This window comes from Eleginops maclovinus, chromosome 22 (genome assembly GCF_036324505.1).
Source record: "Eleginops maclovinus isolate JMC-PN-2008 ecotype Puerto Natales chromosome 22, JC_Emac_rtc_rv5, whole genome shotgun sequence".
Lineage (NCBI taxonomy): Eukaryota > Metazoa > Chordata > Actinopteri > Perciformes > Eleginopidae > Eleginops > Eleginops maclovinus.
Window position 1 is genome coordinate 1,493,957 of NC_086370.1, and position 22,892 is coordinate 1,516,848.

The 22,892-nt window shown below is 42.1% G+C and overlaps 2 protein-coding genes across 2 annotated transcripts; both read left to right on the top strand.

Annotated features, from left to right (window-relative positions):
- Positions 1-1,854: 1,854 nt before the first annotated feature.
- On the top strand, positions 1,855-9,620 carry polr1c (RNA polymerase I and III subunit C). Its single transcript, XM_063874125.1, has 9 exons — positions 1,855-2,091; positions 3,217-3,288; positions 4,236-4,343; positions 4,574-4,706; positions 5,462-5,593; positions 5,701-5,853; positions 6,173-6,322; positions 7,123-7,239; positions 9,245-9,620. Exons 1-9 carry the CDS (start codon positions 2,020-2,022, stop codon positions 9,361-9,363), a joined length of 1,056 nt encoding a protein of 351 aa, XP_063730195.1. The 5' UTR covers positions 1,855-2,019; the 3' UTR covers positions 9,364-9,620.
- Positions 9,621-11,607: 1,987 nt separating this feature from the next.
- Positions 11,608-19,063, top strand: fbxo28 (F-box protein 28). The gene is made up of 5 exons (XM_063875613.1): positions 11,608-11,808; positions 13,512-13,621; positions 15,288-15,426; positions 15,612-15,807; positions 16,231-19,063. The coding sequence occupies exons 1-5, from the start codon at positions 11,620-11,622 to the stop codon at positions 16,728-16,730; spliced, it is 1,134 nt and encodes a 377-aa protein (XP_063731683.1). The 5' UTR covers positions 11,608-11,619; the 3' UTR covers positions 16,731-19,063.
- The last annotated feature ends 3,829 nt before the right edge of the window (positions 19,064-22,892 follow it).

A 22,892-nucleotide genomic window follows, 5' to 3' on the forward strand; every position in this document is an offset into this window, starting at 1 on the left:
TGTTCGGATTCGACATATGAGCGACCCCACACTGAGAGTCGTCAACGCTGCTGCAGAGGAGCTGCAGTGTGAACCACTATTGTGTCTTTTTCTTACATATATTTGTATGAGTTATACTTAAACGTCCATAATATTGTCTCTGTATCAATGTGTGGGGAATGATGTTATCTGATATTGAGTAGATATATTGGGACCTCAGATGTTTTCTTTTTCTTTAACGCCTAGGGAAATTGGGTCTAAGCAGGGAAAGGTCCATTGGAAGGTGCGATGGGTCGACCAGCCAGAATTTGGACATCGTTTCGATTTTGATTTCTGAGGTTTCCATATGTATTTGCTTAAGTTACATTCTACACATATTGTTATAAATAATTAGAGTTCCTCCTTTTGATAGGTCTGGAGTACTTTGTGTGGTCGCCTACGGCAGAGGGGCCGTGAGAGAATTTTCCTGTCTAGCTTGTTTGAGGGTAACTTGGGAAGATGGCTGCCGGACAGGTTTTTCGCTCTCACACTCCATAAAATTATATTAGTGTTAAAGTTATGCAGTAGAAAGCATGTAGTGGAGGAATTGTTACCTATATCAAAATTGTAGTCATGTATGGTTTAGTATTTTAGTTTCGAGACTCCGTGTAGTCTCGAAGGGGGGAATATGTGGTGTATTAAATCTGGAGATATATCAGGGCAGATACTCTCTGAGGTCAGAGGAAGGTTGGGTGGAAGAAGAGTGAAAAACAACATCTGGAATACGTTAAAGATGCCCTAGGTCACCGAGTGGGGCATACAAAGTTATGGCCTAGGTGGTATAGCAAATCAGTTCATATGCAGTTGTTTACTCCCTGAGGTCATAGAGAGTGCAGAGAGTGATGTGGTACGACAGGAGGTTGTAGAACAAATCTCTGGACAACGTCAGAAGACCTCTAGGGATGAGTAAGACAAAGACTAACGTATATCTCACCTTATGTGGGTACACATCCTCATAGAACATCCAGTTTGACACACACACACACACCCACATTTCTCCTATAAAGTGTATGCACAAAGACTGTTCGGGGGACTTCCACAATTGGCTCTGGGAATCCCGCATCGCCCGTGTTGGTGTCTGATACTATGCTGTTGTAATAAACCTTATTATATACAAGCTGGTGTCTCCGGAGACTTCTTCATCATCTTCACAAACATCGCTACAAGATATACTTCAACTTCACAGAGGTGGCATGGATGTACAGTTCTGTTGGGTACCAGCGCATGAGGGGCTGAAAGGGAATGAGTGTGCTAATAAATTAGCAAAAGGGGCACTACAAAAGGAAATAACAGTACCAGTTCCACTTGGAAAAGGAGAAGGAAAAGCAGTGATTAAGAAGAAAGGAATGGAGATATGGCAGAAAAGGTGGGAGGAAGACCATAAAGGAAAGGGGTACCATAAAATACAAAAGTCAGTGATAGCAAAGAACTACAAAGAAGGGAGGAAATCATCATAACAAGACTCAGATTGTATCACACAGGTTTAAATGGCACCATGTTGGTACTGGGGAAAAGGAATAGTGACAAATGTGGGAACAGTGGAGTGAAAGAAAACGTTGAACATATCATATTTCACTGTGCCATGTATGCAATAGAAAGAGAAAGGTTACATGATAAAGTCCAAGAGGCGGGGAGGGACTGGGATTTAATGGGGATACTGGGAACAGAGGGAGAGGGGGTAAGAGTCACCAGGAAGGCTCTCTTTACTTTTTTAAATAACACAAGGCTGGTGAGTAGAATTTAAGAAAGGATAAATGACATAATGTTATACACTCTTGTACAGTAGGTGGCGGTATGCACCTTAAGTTGGTTGCGATCCGCCATTAATCCCAAAGAAGAAGAAGAAGAAAAAGTACAAATAACCTACCTCATAATTGTACTTAAGTACAGTGCAGTACAGTACACAGACTGCTGCAACAGGATGTGTGGTTTGGTCCCGCCTCCCACATACAGTGAAGCATCACGTGACACGGGGGCGGCGCAGAGCTGGCTACAGGCAAGATGGCGGCGACCATGAGCAACGTGGAAGAAATACGGACCCGAGCTGTACTGGGGGAATTCGGTGTGAAAAATGTAAGTCCGGTTCGAACAATGTTTTTTATGGTTGCTGAGCCTGCTGTGTGCAGGGGGACAGTCTGTGTGAGAGCCATTCAGCGGCTGATACACCACACAGCCTCCCGCATTCCACCTGTACACACGGTATACACACACACACACACACACACGCACACACACACACATTGCACACACTTCTATATACACAGATTATATTTACAGTCTACGATACAAACTCAATCACTATGAAAGCATAATCAGTCTCTCCCGGGGCACGGGACATGTCACTGAATCATATAAGAGCTTAATACAGTGGTCCAAATAGCATTTCTGTTATGCCTTTAGAAATATAGGTATGGGGCTGCTGCATGTGCTATCTTAGTATTAACTAGTACTGTATTGTAAATTGTAGTATTACTACAATTTAAAATACAGGGCTTTTACTTGAAACTGAGTATATTTACACTGTTTCATTTGTAAGTAATAAGTAAATAATCTGAGTACTTCTTCCAGCTCTGTGTCGATGCATATGGCAAAGTCTTAGGCAGAGAGCCCTCGCACCTCCACCCGAGGGCTATCATCCACAGAACTCTGTCAGGCACACTTCAGAACTTTCACTGGGATGCAAAGACTTTAATCTGTTAAACTGGCTTTAAAAACATCCTCAACAATCCAACAATAATTTAAATAGTTTGATTCTCTGAATTCATCCCTCAACTGATATGAACCGAACACCTTGAACCCCTCATCCTCTCACTTTCACGCTCGCAAACTCACAATATCTGATTCCAACTTCCCCAGGTGTTCCCCAAACACGCCCTGTTGCAGTATTAACGCATTGAATCGTTCTGTTAACTCTACATTACAGATGTCCAAAATTGTCAGTGAAACGTTTAGTGAGAGGAACGAATGGCTAAACGGGTGGTTAGTTCTTAAACTGTAAAAAACATCATCCATGAACAAACTACACTGTGATTTTATGGGCCATGGGGCCCCTTGGTGAGTAGCAGGACATGGTATTGCCTCTGGCTTGTGAATATTAAAGCAGAGCATACATATCTTGTGGTTAAAGTAACTTTGATGAGATTGGAATGGTTGCTACCTTTTCTCTCTTGTTGATTGGTTGATTGTTTTCTGCTTTAGGTCCATTCGTCAGATTTCCCTGGCAACTACCCTGGCTATGATGATGCTTGGAATATGCAGAAATTTCTAAAGGTATGTGTATCTGTTTGGATCTATACGTATCAACTGGTGATGGGGGAGGTCTGTTGGACGGTCTCAAAGTTTTAAATCAGTTGTTTTTCTTCCTGCTCCTCTGCCTGTGTACGGAGCAGTGTTCACAGCCTTTTTACTCTGAAATATCCAGACAATTGTTATGGAATAAAGCAGGGCTGGGAAACCTCCGGGCTCCATATACGATCCACCAGACTATTTGATCCGGCCCTCGAGGTGATTAATAAACAGACGTCAAAACGGGCTGCTGACTGTTTTTTCCTGGTCAGGGTCCTTGAATACACAGCGAAACGTGTCATCACTGATTGGCTGTCAGTCGTTTTAACCGCTGCAGAGGGTTTTGATGTCTACATTTATTAAAATCCTACATTTTGAATTGAAGTATCTAATAATCCAGGACATGATCGTGTTTTTTTTTTTTAACACTGACAAGGTTTATTTTTTTCAGGAAGAATTACAATAACTTGTTACAGTAGGCTATTTAACCCAATGCTCCAAAATGGTCATCCTGAATGAAAATGACGAGAAATGAAAAATAAAAATAATAAACATATATAGATAAAGAAAGTTCAATGTGGTCCGTTTTGTTGTTCAGATGTATATCAGTTATTTTTGAACTTCATAATGTATCTTTTTTTTTTAAAACAGCATAAAATGGAGGAGTGCAAAACTGGTTTACTAATGTATCCTCTTAAAGAAGAAGCAGGACTCACACACACACACACACACACACTGTGTGAAGCAATCTTTGTCAGGAAAAGCTTCACAGTTTGTATATCTATGAGAGATCTTTTTACATAACTTTAAGAAACAGAGAATGGTCGACCTTTTTCCATTTTATTTCTATCATTTATGCTAGTTTTGAGCCGATGTTGGCTCTGACTGATGTTTGATACTAATCTGTGTTATCTTGTCCTCTCTGCTTACAGAACTTCAGGATTGACATAGTGAATCTGGATGAGAACACCATGGAGTTTGACATGGTGGGGATAGATGCATCCATCGCCAATGCCTTCAGAAGGATCTTACTAGCAGAAGTAGGATTTCATTCAGCCATTTCACATCCATACCACTACATACAGTTGACATGAAACGTTTTTATATGTACCTACTAATATCCTAGTTGTTTGGTAAGGGCCTTGTGTGTTCAGCCTGATGTGGGGGAGTTGAGCATCTGGTGTATCTGGGCAGTTTCTAAGAAAAAGGAGTCTTGGAGGCTTTTCATTTCTTATATATTGTGAAAGCTCCGCATTGTTCTTGGTTGCAGGTGCCTACCATGGCCATAGAGAAGGTGTTCATCTATAACAACACGTCCATCGTCCAGGATGAAGTCCTGGCCCACAGATTAGGCCTCGTCCCCATCAAAGCGGACCCCCGCCTGTTTGAGTACAGGAATGCTGGTAAGACTGAGCACAGCACACTGCAGGAGGAGCTGTGGGCGTACAGAGTAGGCCCAGGCACATCGTTCAGGAAGTTATGTGGGGAAGGACACCAGCAGGCAGAGAGCATGTTAACAAGACAACCAACTTCATGTTGGTCCTTCAAAAGAATCCATAACTTACAGCTGACACTATCTGGTCTGATGTTAATGTTTGAAAACCACAACAACATTGATCAAACACCTTTTGACCGATATTCCTTCTCGAAAGCTTGACAGGTGGTCTCTATAAAGGCCAATCTGATGACCACAACATGTTGGACAAGTTCTCTTTGTGCCGCCTAATGGCTTTTCTAAAGTTGTAACAAGTTACTGTGTTGTGGGGCATGATGCTGTCTGTCTTGTCCAGGGTCTCCTTTGAAAAAGACATTGGAAATGTCAATGGGGCTCTGCTTATATACAAACAATTAAGATAGCTGGTTAAAGCTGGAGAACAGTGTGCAGGTTCAAACTCAGGCGATCGACTCCGCTCTGTCTCCCTCCCTCACCCCTGTATCTCTCCATAAAGGAATTCTCTGACCCCAAAAATTATCTTTAAAAAAAAGAAAGAACAATTTAATGTTGTCTGTAATTAGGAGAAGTTAAATAAATAAATAATGTTGCAGGATTAATACAAGATAATAATTCTAATATCTTGTGCATCTGCCTGGCGTCACAGTCTGAGGGAGCCACCAGGGAACACATGCACATGTTTCAGTAATGCTTTGTTTATCCCAGGTGAAGAATCTGCAGAGGAAGAAGGTTCAGAAATAGACACAATTCAGCTCCAGCTGAAGATCAAATGCAGCAGGAACCCCCGAGCCACCAAAGACTCGTCTGACCCCCGAGAGCTCTATCTGAACCACATGGGTAGGTTTCAGGTGCTGTTTGCAGAAACATCCTCACAGAAAGCATTTCTCCATGTGGGGTCAAACATTAAAGTGATTGTTTTTCTGTCGTCTGCTGTCTTGCTTCAGTTTACTCCAGCGACATCACTTGGGTCCCCATCGGGAACCAGGCCGACGTGTTTGCAGACTTCGTCATCAGACCGGTGCACGACGACATCCTGATCGCAAAGCTGCGACCTGGCCAGGAGCTGGACATCATCATGCACTGCGTCAAAGGGATCGGTAAGACCATGATCCACACATGCGAAAGGACCACGAGGGGTTCTATTTACATTCAGTCAAAGTACGCACTTTATTTTCCTGTCCTTTATGTGTTTTTCAAATCTCAAAAATACTTTTATTAGAAAGTTGTTTTTTTTTCCCCTGACAATTAAATCTTGACTAAATGCTAATACAGCTTTCTACAAGCAAAGATGTTATGTTGGTGGAGGCTGTTGGTGGAGGCTGTCATTGACGACGTATTTTTTGTCTAGACATGTACTTTAATCATGTTATGAGTCCAGACGCCACTGAAGTGAAACTGAAGCGTGTGTTTTGTCAGGTAAGGATCATGCTAAGTTCTCTCCGGTGGCCACAGCCAGTTACCGGCTTCTGCCAGAGATCACCCTGCTGGAGACGGTGGAGGGGGAAAAGGCAGAGCGCCTCAAACGCTGCTTCTCACGAGGAGTTATAGACATAGAAGATGTTAATGGTACGTAAAACAAACCTTATCCCTCCAAAACCAAATAGAGAATGACTTTTCCAAGGGCATGGTGAACAGCTAACAACTTGAGACATTTCCACATTTTGACTAAAATCTAGAGAGAGGCTTAATACATCCTATGTCCAGGTTTCAGTATATTCAAGAAGACTTGAGTGACTTAAATGTAATACATTCTCACCACTAGGGATGGGTATTGTTAACATTTTAACGGTAGCCTACTCTTATCGGTTCTTTTTATTAATTTTTTTATCAAAGGAAAAACTGAAATTGGAAACATATATAACATAACATTGCTTTATTTTATGAAAAATAAATAAAATATAAAAAATAAACTATTATTTACAGCAAAGCGAGAGAGATGGCTCTTATGTATTGGATAAGTGAAAAAGCAACTAAGATGAATTTTGTAATGATATTCCAAATAAGAAGCAGAGTTGATTAGATAAAATGTGCAAGATAACGCTTATGTACCAATAATAAATATTAAATCAAATGTTATGTTTATTTTTCTAATTTCCCTGGTACCGATATCGGAACAGATAATGTTGTAGCTTATCGATACTATAGTCTTTAAAAATGTAGCCCTGTGGACCAGGTTTCGGAACCCATCCCTGCTCACCACTTTCATAAATAGAATGGTGTGATGTACATTTCTACTGTTTAAATGGAGCCTCAGCATGAATGGAGAGATGAGAGGATGCCTGCGCGGTTGAACTCTTCATCGTCCGGTTTTGAATCCCATAATGAGTCAATTGTGATCATCTGTGCTCCTGTGTTGCTCACCTAAGGGACAAATGTGGCAAAGGTTGTGAACAGCCGGCTAGACACATGCAGCAGGGAAGTCATCCGTCATGATGACCTGAAGAATCTGGTGAAGCTGGCCAGACTGAGAGACCATTTCATCTGTAAGTCCTTCCCCCCCGCTCATGTACACAGCATCACAAAGGTGTGAAGATTAAAATACTTCAACGTGTGTGTTGTAAATATGTCTGTTTACCAGTGTTGTAGTAGTACTCGAGTCTGGGACTCGGACTCGAGTCCGACTCGTGAGCTAAATTTAGAGACTCGTGACTTGACTTGGACTTGAGCACTAATGACTTGAACTTGGACTTGGACTCGTGCATTCGGACTCGCGATGACTTGAAAGGACTCGACTTTGTCATTAAAACCCTGAAGTCGACGTACTCGCTGGCGCGTTTTCGCAACGTTTTCGATATGTTTCTATTAAGATTTATGCCATAATACGGCGTAGAAATGTTGCCGGAATCAGTAGACTCTCTTCTTTCCGATGCATTCTCCAGCGAGATCCTACGTGATACACAACCAGAGCTAGGGGGCCAATGATAGAGCTTGACGCATACATCTTTCTGAATGATGTGTGTGTCAAGCTCTCTTATTCACCCTCTAGCTCCGGTGCAAGGGAAAGTTTTTCTGCTTCCATGTCATACATCGCAAGAGACAATGCCCCAGAGATTGTTCGTTTTGCGTTCAAAGACTTCACGTGCCATGGCAAAAAATGGAACACAAATGTTCCCTCTGTTCGAAGACGATTGAGGAGACAGCGGGGACTACCTCAAATTTCAACCTGCTGTCTCTCTCTCTTACACACTGTCTCTCTCTTACATGGATAAAGTAGTTGCATGTTAAATTGCACGTTCAATACTTGTTTTCCGACTGTATTTGTGTTAAAAGCACATTAAATAAAGCAAATTAGAGTTTTGCATTTCTATGAGTGTTATGTTTTTCAAGTTTAACAACATCTATGCTTAACATTAATGCTGCCAGATTTTTTGTAAATAAGCTATTCATGATAAAATACATGGTTATGTATGTGCAAATAAATCACAATAGAGTTGCATTTTTGTGAGTGTTATTAAGAAGACAGGAGTGTAGTTATGAGCACTAGAGTGCATTAAACGGTAAAATGCATATGAAAGTTCACAGTGCCCACCATTAGGACACGCCTATGAGCTACGGGACCACAGTTGTGTTTTTTTGAAGATTAACAACATGTATGCTTACTTTAGTGCTGGACTTGATTAATAGGGACTCGACTCGGACTTGACTTGGATGAGTAGTGGACTCGACTTGGACATTTTTTAATGACTTGGACTTGACTCGGACTTGAACACTGGAGACTTGAACCTGGACTTGGACTCGAGGCATAGTGACTTGACTACAACACTGCTGTTTACTAAAGAGCATGGCTCTGCACCTCTTAATCTCACCAATAAACACATGTTTGTTTAATCCATACAAAGACCAAAGTATGTGATGACACAAAGACGCTTGATATGGGGATATACAGACGTGGACGAAATTGTTGGTACCCTTCCGTTAAAGAAAGAAAAACCCACGATGGTCACTGAAATAACTTGAAACTGACAAAACTAATAATACATAAAAATGTATTGAAAAATACAATTTCATTATTTTGTTTTTTAAATGATTCTGTTGAACCACATTTCAAAAGCAATGTCTGATTTTCATTCGTTATTTTTCAATACATTTTTATTTATTATTACTTTTGTCAGTTTCAAGTTATTTCAGTGACCATTGTGGGTTTTTCTTATTTTAACAGAAGGGTACCAACAAGCGCTGCACAATAGCTGCCCACTGCTCCTAGTACTAGGATGGGTTAAATGCAGAGGACAAATTTCACTGTGTGTGCTCTGCTGTGTGCATGTATGTGAGTAATAAAGACTGTTTCATCCTCCGAGTCTGTCTGTCTGTCTGTCTGTCTGTCTGTCTGTCTGTCTGTCTTATCTAATCCACGTCTGTATGTTGTCCAGCAGCTTTATTCCCAAAGAGTTGGATGTAAAATAATAACTGCTGCTTAGCCCATAGACCACTTAGACATGGTATTCCTGTAGTTTCCCTGTACACCAGTTGATGGCTCTTTCCTCTCAGTCACAGTGGAGTCCACCGGCATCCTGCCTCCTGACGTGCTGGTCACAGAGGCCATCAAAGTCCTCATGACCAAGTGTCAGAGGTTCCTCAGTGAGCTGGACTCCCCGAGCATGGAGTGAATTCCTGACTGAGCATGCTGAGAACCACCAGGGAGGAGATCACCCCCGGCTGCCAGGATGGCTGAGACTGCGCCTCAACGGCTCTGTGGAAACCGGGCTGTATTGATAAAATCCTGAACTTATAGAAAGCAGATGTTATGTTGGTTAGACTTGCTTGTAAGTATGTATATACCGCTGTCTTTTGAATTTTGTATTCCGCTCTTGATTTGCATAATAAACATGCTGAATTTAATAAAACATCACCGATAATATCCACAGACATACAGTACCATTTCCTGTATGAGTGCTGGCTCACTCACAGAGCGAACCTGACATGTTTCTTGCATCAAAGCAGCTTCATAAGTAGTATCAAAAAAGGACAAATATTTAAGACAAGATTCGAGGAAAACAAACATTCACAGAATATCATAGTAACTGAAGAGAGACAGGCTCAAGACCCTCTAACTTTCATTTGATCTGGGATTAAACTGGGATTTAGAATGCTTTAGTCTGACTTTATTAAATCACCGGACCATGTACCTCTGATGGAAACAATTCACATTCACTGTTCATACATATTACATCGATACTTGTACTTTACTTGAGTATTTCAATATGTTGCTATGTAATCTTTTGTCTCCATTTCATTTATTGAATCCCTTTAGTTACTTTACAGATCTGGATTAATGATGGTGAATATGATCAACCCTTAAATCAGACTTTAGTTCCACCTGGAGTAAATTCAGCAGCTACCCTGCAGTACACAAAGCCATTAAAACTAGCTGCACCTTTACCAGCTTTGAGAACACTTTAATGATCAATAATTATAAAACATATCAGATATATTATTCTGAAATGGACCAATAACGACTTTTACTCCTACAGAGTATTCCTACTCTGGTGCTTCTACTTTTACTTAAGTACAAGATCTTAGTACTTCTATTTTTACTCGAGTACAAAATCTGAGTACTTCTACTTTTTCTCAAATACAAGAACTGAGTACTTCTTCCACCTTCCGTAATCTCATTCTTTGTCAGTCGTTAACTTGTAACTCAAAGGATGGAATTCAACACTGAGGTCATGAGATCGAGGCGCCCCCTCCTGAAATAATTAGTGAACTGATGACTATGCACTACAGCTTCACACAAAGATACTAACATGACTGCAAAGTCTATTGATTTTCACACAGTTGATGAAATTACAACACAATGGATTATAAAGGGATTGAACTGGTGAGATTCAGCTGTGCAAATAAGGATATAAAAAATAAAAATAAGTCAGAAATCCGCAGTGATGCAGTGTATGCTTGGTAATACACGTACATCTCATGAAAAAAAAAGTAACAATTAGCAATACTACAGTATAAAAATACTATTAGTTAAACGTGTATACAGTGTTGCTAGACAGGTTGTGGTTAGAAAGGGAATTCTGGTCCAGATGACATCCAACTCAACCAGAAGGTTCTCATTCTGTGCATCTTTAATTGTGTTATCTGTGTTTTGTAGTGATTTTTAAAATCCTTCTGAATCTCTGAGAATGACCTGCATACTAGCTTTAGACCAAAGAACAACTCACCAACCCACAGAGAGAAGAAACTGTGTCAAACTATTTATATCGACCTGTCTCTTGTATTTACTTCACTTCAGTTGTCGATGGGTTAGTGCCAAAGTTTCTCCGCCTGACTTGGTCCTTGACTTCTCCTGGAAACATTTTTATATCACTTTTACCCCTTTTATTTAATGTGTGTGTGTGTGTGTATATATATGTATAGTATACATAAAACAATATATACACACAAAACATGGACATCAGTGGTAGGCTACAGAGGTACACATAGAGAAAAATAAATATACATATACAGAAATAAATGTAAAGAAAATAGTGATAAAACAAAAGCTAAGATTTCAAGTAAAATATTTATAAAAATGCACATTTGGTTTTGATTGCCCTCTTATTCTTTTTGCTATTTTGAATAGTGTTTCCATATTGCTGTAATTGTATGTAAAAATGTGCAACATTTGTTTTGGAGTTTCTTGAGGGAAATTACATCCCTAGTGTCTTTTTTACAGGATACATTATATATAACATTTTTAACGAAACCTCTCTAACTTTATTAAGATTTTTTTAATTTATTTTTTTGATTTCTTCATGTAGTAAAGCCCATAAGCTTCTCCCTGAGGGTGCAGTCACTCTTTGGATTCTAATGTGTTTATATCACTCTTCTCACTCTGGCTTCTCATTAATGCGTCACTTCCGTCTCCTCCTTAGCAGAGCAAGATGGCGGCCGTCGTAGAAAGAGTTGATGGATGTGTTGGGTCCTTCGACTCAGACTCGGTGTCACCGAGACAGTGCAGCCCTCCACCGGACCAGCCACACCAGAACAACCCGCTGCTCGGGCTGCCCATCGTGGCCATAGAGACCATCCTCCACTTCATGTCTTACGATGAGATCAGCCTGCTGCGTGCGGTAAGAACAAAAACAAGCAGCCAGAAGGTGAACGGAGCTAATGCTAGCCAAACACGTCTCTCCTCTGGACACTAGTTATGTGAAGTCTGAATAGAATTGAGGGTTTGGATATCAGCGTCTGTTAAGCTGTGTACGGAGCCCCACGGCTGCATAGCTCAGTGTGGTAGCTGGGAGGGGAGAGCGTTTCAGCAGACACCACACACTAACACACTGCTACTTATGCATTCTACACACACACACACACACACACACACACACACACACACACACACACACACACACACACACACACTGCTATACATGTCTAGCTGTGTGTGTATGTATACATGCTTACCACACAGTTATACATGCATGTTCACAGGAGGAGGTGGGACCCAACCTGAGACTCTGCATGTGTTTAACTCCTGTCCCTGCACTCACACACCGCCTGTCCCTGTGTGATGTGTGCTAACCGCTCAGTGAGGACCCTGCTAACACCTCGTGTTTTTGGTGTCATAAAGCTATTATTGCAGCAGTTGTGTGTTTTTTTTATTTTTTACCATGCAACATTTTCAGGCTCACTCTGGGCTGCTGTTCATACATTCCAGACAGGTTACAGGCTCCATCCTCCACATGGTTCTGCAGGCGAACTGAAACTCTGAAGTTCTGTTGGTGGGTGTTGGGAGATGAGCTGCCTAAATGTGTCCTGCCACAGCAGATCCTCACTGGACTTCCTCCTACAGACTGTTAAACTCCTGAGCTCTATTCTGAGTCTTCACTTACGTATGGGACACCTGTTGACAGTGTGCATTTTTATTTTTGTTTACAATACATTTACTTAACAATATGCAATTAAATGTTCTGTTATCTTATTCGTTTTTTTTTTTTACATGTTTATGTTTTTTTACTAGTGTCCTTTGTGCATTTATTTGCTCATTGTGTCACTTGCACATCCCTTTTACATTATTTTATTTTAATTGAATTTTCAATTTCTTCTTGCACTTTTCATTATGTTTTCAGTATATTGTATGTTGCATTGTCAGAGGAGCCTGGGATGTAAGAGTTTCACACCTAACTACTCTGTAGCTATTGTGCAAATGAAGCCTTTCAACTTGAATCGTTAATACCTCTTTACAGATATCCCAACATTTCTATAGAATATGATTGAAAGCAATCAAAGGGAACCTGTGAAGCAGTTGTTTGGAGGATATCATGACTTTACTACTCAGAATGTAGTCTTATTGTGCAGCTGTATGAGGAAAACTGTACTTAAGTGTTCCAAGGAATCACTGTTTGGGAATAAATGATGAAGATATCCCGTGTTCATAGTCACTTCAGTTCAGACATCTGGTCACTTCATGGAGAAATGCCCAGATTTCAACACTTTGTCTGAAGGACAGTAGCTCTGCTGATCCAAGCATTTTTTAATGCTTTGTCTTTCAAGTTATCTGTAGCCTATACTAAAACTAAATTCTACATAAATATGTCGAATTATTATAAATAAGGAAAATGGTTAATAACAAAGTATAAACGAATTTGTCCTCACATGTCACTCAAATTGACAATCAACGAGAATGTGTGAGGCAACCCCTGATCCAGCTGGACCCCCATGCAGTGTGTGAGGACCTGTCCTCCTGCTGTGGAGGCCTCTCAGAGGTGTTTGTCCTGTGTGCGTACCCCTGAGTCCCCTGTTGCTCAGCTCTTCTCCGCTGTGTCTCCTGCAGGTGTGTAAGCGCATGGACACAATCTGCCAGCGGGTCCTGAATCAGGGCTTCCTGAAGGTGGAGCGCTACCACAGCCTGTGCCAGCGGCAGGTGAAGGCCCAGCTGCCCAGGTCAGTGTCCAGCACTACAACACACCTGTCCCCACACACTGTGGACCAACATCAGCACAGTGACGTACCACACAGGGTTCTGAGGACATTTATAAAACTGGATCAACTTGTCAGCTGTGACTTTGGGCCCCTGGTGGTCAAAGTTAGTATTGCAAGGTGTCAGTGGAATCTTCTTGAAATAAATAAGTATGTATGGGGAAGAAAATAACATGGATTTCTAACAGGGCAATTATGGGTGACTTTTGCCTCTGATGCTGAGACATTTACATAAATACCTTGAATTGTGGCACAGTTTAGTCCTAAGTTTGCCCTTGATTCTGACACTGATGTAGACTTTAAAGATGTGTTAACTATTCTAGTGCTTCTTATAAAATGATCACTATCGAATTCCAAAAGTTCCTCAATCTCTGTCTAAGATGAGTTTCTAATGGCAGGGTGACAGCAGCTACATGTGCTCATAGTTCAGTAGCAGGACAGAGACTTAAAAGACCTACAGCTCCATGATGTAGTGAAGTCACAGGGGTCATTCATACTGAAGACATGTCCCCACCACTGCATTAGGATCATTTGTTAAAAAATGTTCTGTAAATAATGTGCACGGAGAATTTTACACTTTAAAAACATGTACTATCTGGAGCACTGTTCACACTTTCTGGGTGTATTTCTGGTAGCCGAAGTGGTGCAGTTTGGACCTTTTAGACACGTTTAATATTAGTTAAAATGTAATAGAGAATAGCTTTGCAGCAACGTAGCATAGTTACTGCAGTAGTTGTCAAAAAAAGTATTGTAAGCATATATATATATCTATGCATGTGTTGTTTGTGGGGGGCACTAGTGGTTTTGTAAATCTGAAAAAAGTGTCCCCAGCACTTTTTCTAACAAACTGATGCCAATGGCTATAGTGAAAAGAAAATAAGGGATGTCAAGCTGTGGTGCTGCCAGTGTTCAGAGATATTGGTTAAAGCTGAATACACTCTCAAATCAGAGGAAGAGCCACGAGGCGCTGGCTGCTGTTTGACTTGAATGTGTGTGTGTTGGGGCGCATCACAAGGAGTCCAGAACTCAAAGCAGGTTCAGAACCTCTGTCTGAATGTGTTTGTTCCCCTGCTGCTCTAACCAACATCAGTCAGCTACAGAGGAAACCTTCTCTCTTTTTTTTGAAAACATGTAATTGTTCTGCATTGATGAACACTTTTAATTTAGTTTCAGTTACTATCCCTCTGAAAACTGTACGGATGTGCTTTTACTCACCCAGAGGGCGTTCTAATGTTGTGATCCGTGTGTAATCATTGTGCATGGCAACAAAAGCCATTAAATGTCATACACTTTCTGGTCACATGTAGTTTTGAATCCGGTTAGATTTTTCAGCAGACTGTGAATGTGAGCAGCCAGACAAAGTCGGGAGATTAACTACTGCCCCTGCTGGAAACCTTTTAGGGATGCTCTTAATGCAGACGTGTTGAATCATCAAAGAGAGAATCGCGGTTCATCACAGTGTTTACCCCCCCCCCCCCCCCTTAGTAAACCTGTCTGTGAGCTTCTCCTGAGTTGTAGAACATTGGCTGTATTCCAGTGCAGTGTGTAGCTCAGTTGTCATGCACCACGTTAAAGGAAGTTGTCTGTTAATGAACAGTCCTCACAGCGTGTTACTCTGACTCTTCTCCAGGCGAGAGTCTGAGAGGAGGAATCATTCCCTTGCCCGTCACGCAGACATCCTGGCTGCCGTGGAGACGCGCCTGTCTCTGCTCAACATGACTTTCATGAAATACGTCGACTCCAACCTCTGCTGCTTCATCCCTGGAAAGGTAAGCTGCCTCTGCGTTTCCTCATAGAGGAGAGCTCCTGTTCTCCGCTCAGCAGGAAGCTCACACTCATCTGATGGTTTTGTGCCACTATGTGGTTTCTTAGTTTCTCAGTCTGTCCACAGACTCTGAGGTCCTCTCCTTGTGTGCTGTCTTATCTGCTGTGTCGTGTGTCTGTGTTTTCTCAGGTAATAGATGAGATTTACCGCGTGCTGCGCTACGTGAACTCCACTCGAGCCCCCCAGCGGGCTCATGAGGTCCTGCAGGAGTTGAGGGATATTTCCTCCATGGCCATGGAATACTTTGATGAGAAGATCGTCCCAATCCTGAAGAAGAAGCTGCCGGGGGCCGACCTGTCCGGACGCCTCATTGGCTCCACACCAGGTAGAGGACCTGTGTCTCTGCGGGCGCTAGGAGTTAGAGTTCAAAAGAAAAAGTCACCAAAATCGGCTCTCATGTGGAGTCCCAAGCTTTACTGTAGGTGCTGAATATTCACATTATAACGGTCTATTCAGCACTGAGGGTTATTTTCATATAAAAAATAAATAGGTGTTTATGGCTAAAAACCTGACTGTGCGACAAGTGGACATTTGATAATCATACATAGATTGTATTTATTTTGAACTTCATTCATTGAAAAAATCCATGACTACGAGAAGACAAAAACAGTTTTTTTGTTGCAGTTTTGGCACATTCTGCAAGACCAAATGTCTGGTTATTGTGCATTGTCCTCCTGCCTGCAGCTCTCATTGAGTGTGTGGCAGCTTCTAGTGCAGCTTCTACTGACCCTCTGTCCTGTCCCCTCAGTGGCCGGGCCCTCCACCTCTCTGACCACCATGTCCCTGCTGGCCAAGAACACACCGTCGCGCTCTGAGATGACCAAGGTGCAGCAGCAGGTGAAGGTGAACGGTGCATCCATGACGGTGCTGCGGCGGGAAATGCAGGAGATCCGGGTGAAGCAGCTGGAGCAGCAGAAGCAGCTGCAGGACCAGGAGCAGAAGCTGCAGGAGCAGACGCAGGTGATCGGCGAGCAGAACGTCCGCCTCGCCGAGCTGGAACACAAGCTCCGCGAACTGATGGACAGCAGTGCTGCTGCGATGGGTGGGCCCCGCCCCAGTGCTGCGGCCACCTCCACCTCCAGCAGTGCGGCTTTGTCCTCTACTGCGGCCGGCACGTCTGCAAGTAGCAGCGGAGCCGCAGCCTCTATATCCACAGGGCAGGAGGGCGAGGGGGGTGCATCACTCAAACGCAGCAGAAAGAGCTCAGAGCGCCCCCGACAGTCCAAACGGCTGCGCAGCAAGAAATAACTGACTGATCACACCTTCTCCAATCCCTCGCGTCACCCCCCCACCAACACATGACCTGTTCTGTCTGTGAGATGAGTTGGGAGTATCTCTCTTTGCTTTACCCCCCCCCCCCCCCCCACACACACACACACACCCACTAATAGGCAGGTGGTCGGGCCTTTGCAGCTCAGACTATTTATTGAAGGTGACATTAAAATGACTGCAAAGCGTTTTAATGGAGAAGCTTTTTTTAGAGGCTATATGTTTTCAAAGATGTGGCATGGCTTAACAGGAACAGGACTGTCGGTATGTTTGGGTAACTTAAGTCACACTGTACGTGTTATTGTAGTTTCTGAAATCAAATCTACCAAGAGATATTATTTTGGAAAACGTGCACAATTAAAAAGGATATCACAATATAATAACGGACTCATAACAGTCCTTGCATCAAGTTTAATTATCATAACCTACAAAATAAACCAAATTTAAAGTTGTATTTTTTGGGTTGTCAATGAGCTCCTCTCCACTGCCACATGGGGAGGAGCTTCGAATCCATAAACACCTTTTATACTCACAACGGCTTCTTCTTAACGGTGGCTAAGTGCCAGTGCTGCTCGGCTGCTCAGATCACTTAATTTCAGTCTGACCCGCTTTTGAATAACCAAAAAAAGAAAAGGCTGGGTCAGAGTGTCAGCTGTCAGCTGAGTGTCAGACCGCTGCCGCCCTGATGGTGCCTAGTGTCCATGCTTTTGTTTTATTCATGGCTGAAACATGATGTGCATCCGTTCCTTTCTGATCATACCAGTGCTTTACACAGCTACACACAACACAAGGACCAGGACAGCTTCACGTGCTTACGGTACACTAAGTGTTGCAGTATTTTGAACCTTCTGGCCTTCTCTCCTTTTATTTCACTGCAGAACGTGCTGCTCCATGTTTGATTAATGCCTAAAAATATTTAGCAAAATAAGATAAATAGTAGTTAAACAATCATGCATTATTTCATATGCAACATTGAAATATGTTGTCAGCAGAGTTTGGTTTTTCCATATCATGAACAATCTCTTTTGGGGTTTCTAGAAACAGTGATAGTGTTTGAAGTCAGCGACATACTACACACATGACTGCACATCCCATGAATACACATCACATGACTACAGAGCACATCATTTTATCTTCCATGTGATTGTAATGTCACTCGTCCCTGCCCCCATGGAATGAACACGTAAACAATTATTGTTTAATCGGTAGCTCTTAGTTGTACCATTGCATCTCTTTTATTATTTTATCCCACAGTTCAATAATTAACCCTTCTGCCTTGCAGTCTGAAGAGCTGCAATGCATTGTGGGGCATTTGATTAACTTGTGTAAGCTCTGGTCTCATACTCTGATATTCTTGTGAATCTACTACACATTCAGGCAGCAACATACTAAACATCTGAGTGCTCTATATAGTCAACATCAGAATCAGTGAGGAGCATGTTGATCTGCAGTAATGCTTTACAGAAACAGGTGTCATGATTTAGACTCACACACTCTCTAATTGTTCGTAGTAAATGGGCTGAATCACGCAGTATGGTCCTAAAGGAAACAATGCACCATGAAAGATGTCTACTGTACATGTGATGCGTTCAAAGGCTCTGTTCATCCAGATGATACATGTTCTCACTCCCTCTGTCGAACTTGGGTCTTTCTTGTCCATGTGTAGAGATATGTCTCAGAGACGTCTGCCCCCACCCGAAAACAACGAAGGAAACTTAACCTGCCTGGACAGAGGGAAGTTAGAAATTTTATTTTTGACCCATCAAAATTTGTCATTTAATTTATTTTAAATGTGACTTACTTTGACAGTGAGGTTAAGATGCTCCTTTCCTAATGAGGGAACTATGAGGATTGTGAGTAGTCTGCGGTGACAGAGGGGGGGGGGGGGGGGGTCAGGACTACTGGGCCTTTCTGCCCCACCTCTTGTGAGGCAGGGTTAGCTCTGAGCCCATATTGTGGCTGCACTTTCGTTCTCTGTGTGGAGCTGTTGTGTCTGGAGAACATGAACATTGGGTAAAGAAACTTTGGAGATGCAGTTCAGGTCCTTCTGAACACTAGCATGTAATGCCATGAAACTGGGCCGAAAAACACAAGAAGATAATCTAGAGGCTTTATTTGAGACTGCGTCTCAGTTTAGAAAACTGTACTGTCATTTTCATGTATTTTAAGTCTAGATTGTGAATTATTTCATGTATGTATACCAAGAAAACTATCCTTTGAGTTGGCTAACTTGGGGCTGACTACAGTTCTGTTTGCACACATTGCTGTTACAAATGTACAAATCAAACCTATTAAAAACGCTACATGACTTACCCACCTCTCTCGGTTCAAACCCATCACACCCTGTCAGTCAAAGGTTCCTTTTTCAGCTCATTTGAATATATAATAGTAATAATGATAATTCATTGTATTCATTTTAGCGCTTTTACCAGTGCTCAAAGCGCTTTACAATACATATTTAGACATGTTGTGCATTTACATGTGGACAATACCCACAGGAACATTTTAGGGTGAAGCGTTCGCCGAAGGACACAACATGATGTTGACTGCAGTGGGGGTCACGGTGAGATTGAACTGCTGTTCCTGAGAAGCCCTGGTCTAAGGATCAGCACAGTAGCACACTGCGCCCCATATGCAGTTTGTCAGACATTTTAGCCTGAAAAGAGTGCTTCATTATTTTGTCTTGCTCTGTTTCAAAGTTGGTGGTCGTGTGAGATGCACATTAACAAACACAAATAACCCAACATGAACAGTGAGGCTGGTGCTGGTTTGAGCTCAATGCTAACGCTGATGCTAAGCAGGTCATAGGCAGGCTGATGCTAATGCTAACATTAGCAGTTCACAATTACAGCTGAGCTAGAAGCTGCAGTTTTATGCAAATCAAAAGAAGGGCACAATTGAAATGATAAACTTCATGGTGGTGCTAGAAGTGAAGTCAGACAGCTAAATTTCATCCTGAGGGAATCATGACAGAGTCACCAAATCATTTTGCAGTTAGCCTACTAAACATTTTAGTCTGGAGCAAACAACATTTTTGCTTCAATGCATGAACACATGATAAAGTTGGTAAACTTCTCCATTTCTACCCCCCTGCCCTGCCGTCCTTAGGACATGAACTCAGATTTGATCAAAGAATTTACTGTAAAGAAAGCCAAGTCTTATACAGTACATATAGTTTGAGCTTTAGTGTAGTAATAATATAAGTATTATTACTCTTCCTGGATCAGAGGAACACATGTGAGAATGCTATTCATTGACTACAGTTCAGCGCTCAACACCATTGTGCCCTCCAAGCTCGTCATCAAGCTCAGGGACCTCGGGCTCAACAGTGCCCTCTGTGATTGGATCCTGAACTTCCTGGCGGACAGAACCCAGGCAGTGCGGGTGGGAAACATCCCATCCCCCACCCTGATCCTCAACACCGGAGCCCCTCAAGGCCGTGTGCTCAGCCCTCTCCTCTACTCCCTGTTCAAACATGACTGAGTGGCCACACACAGCTCCAACACCATTGTGAAGTTTGCTCACGACACGACCGTCATCGGCCTGATCGCCAACGGCGACGAGACGGAGTACAGAAAGAAGGTCAGAACCCTGACATCGTGCTGCCAGGATAACAAACTCCATTTCAATGTCAGCAAAACCAAGTAGCTGATTGTGGATTACAGAAAGCGACATTCTCTTGACCTTTAAACCTCTTCAAAGCATACTATTTATTTTGTACAAACAGTTGAATGAGGCCATAAAGAAGAAAATAGATATCTATGACTTCATTGGTGGTGAACTAACTAAGTAAATTTACTCCAGTACTGTTCTTTGCGATTTTGAGGTACCGGTGTTTCAGTTTAACTGGGTTCCGGTCATATGACGCTGTACGGGCCGAATCATATGTGGTTGCCAAATTCGTCATTTTCACCTTACTTGTGTGTCTGAAGTGTGACCAGACAATATTTTTTTTAAATCTCGGCGAAAAAATGTTAAGCATCACTCCATGTAAATGTGCATGTGGAGATCACCTACAGACAACAACACAAAATATGCTGGCCAAGAAATAGAAAATACATATACAATATTCCAACTCCACCGACGGGATTCGAAACCGTAAATCTGAAAATATAAATCTCAGCCATGATCGTTACTCATTACGCCACTGACCGACTCAAACAACACCGTGCTTGAACCATATAAGTCTTGTCAGCTCTTGTCAGCAGCTGTTTACAAATCACCGTTTAACATGGATGAAATAAACCCCACCCATGTTAACTGGTGATATTCACAATATAACACAGGCAGACGCTGCCAACGCAAGCCTCAAAAACGAATGCAAAAGCCATGTGTTAGGCTACGGACAATAGACAAGCATGGCCATCTGAAATGAAACTGCTTTGTTTTTTAGCCTTAAAAATGCATAGGCTATAGTGACCATTACAAAGCACATATCAAATGCTATGAAAGTATCCGCTGTGAGATACGAACCCAGTCATGCTTTCAAAAGGTATTAATCCACTGCTCTACCGCTAATGGCCTGAGCTACTGTTCAGACGTTGAAGCAACAAGGTGAATATTTATTATTGACTATTTGCTTGTAGCTGCTCCCAATTGAGAAAAACTGTCATAATTGGCTTCTAATTCATCACTGGATACATTCAAATAGAGGCATGGTTGTGGCCGTCAAATACATGCAGGACATTAATAATCGTTGTCCACAGGTGGTTCCCCTACACGAAGGCTGTGATACCAGCTTTTACAAAGCGTGCACTCCGTCTGGAAGAAAAGAGCAACAAAAAAAAAAGGCTATGCTTTAGGACAGTTGTATAATAAAAACATTACAATAATCAACTTCAAGTGCTCCAAACTTGTCTTACCCATTGGTCATGGGTGTCATGTCCGCCACACACCCGACATAGCTCCGACAAATCATCTGCTGATTACAGATAGCCATGTTATTGGCTGGAATAAATAGCACTTACATGACAATAACAACTGAAAACCAATTAGAACCAAACCCGTTTCCTTGATGAGCTGTTGGGCTATGTCCATTCGCAGATGGCTGATCCCCATCTCATCAAAGGGACCAGCCACCAGTTTCATCAACAATCGACAAGATAAGTCCATAACTACCAGTTTCCAGAGTGTCTGCTTGTATTTCTTGTACTTGTGGAAATGTAGGGCTGGACTGAGGTGGGGATGGGGAGGCGATTGGTCAGTAATTGCGGATGGGGAACCAGTTTGCCATTTGTGCGGCACACGTGGTGTTGGCTCTATGGCCGAGTTCTTTGACATTATGTCAGCATTTTTACCATCCATGTTGACGATTATAAATGGCCCATCTAAACAGCTATATATATATATATATATATATATACATATATATATATATATTCTTTGCCACCTAATTTGCTAATTGACTTCATCCATTGATCAATTTCAATGTCAATGTTACAGTTTTTTTATTTCATCCATGTAAAACGGTGATTGGTAATGTAGGAAATGTTCTTTTATTCGAGGCCCAGGAGTCGATTAAAAAGAAACGAAGTGAAGCCCCTCATATAAGTTTCAAAAGGAGTATTTAATAAAAGGATGCAGCAGTAGGTTTTACAAAAGTTTCACAGCTGTGGCTCAATAGCCCGGTAAACGCGTCCACAGGCCGCTGACAGAGTGGAGCTCATCAGTAGTTACTGTCTGGCGGTCCGGAACAAAAGAGAGATCGATTTCACAATACAAACATGTTTTATAGAACCACCCCTTTCCGGCCATACAATAAACAACTTCAAAATAAGACGCGCTCCGCTCTCGTGCTCTCATTGGTTGGTAGCGGGTGCTGGATCCTGTTGGTCGCTTGTCACATGGGGTTCTCCGGATTCCGCTATAGGCTGACGTCGTCGGGGGCGAGTCCTCTTATGACGTCACCGTCGCCATCTTGTTAGTGATGTCCTGGAGCTCTCACCTACGATATTTTATTATACAATCCTTCTGAGGTTTATCAGTTATTAAACAGGCAATAGTATCATTGCAGCATCAATGCGTGAGCGGTAGAGGCGGTGTGTTTAGTATGTAACTCCACGCATCCTTCTCCCTCTACTCATATATACAATACAATATTAGCTTTATGCTATCTGAGGCTAAAAACAACATCTGGTAATA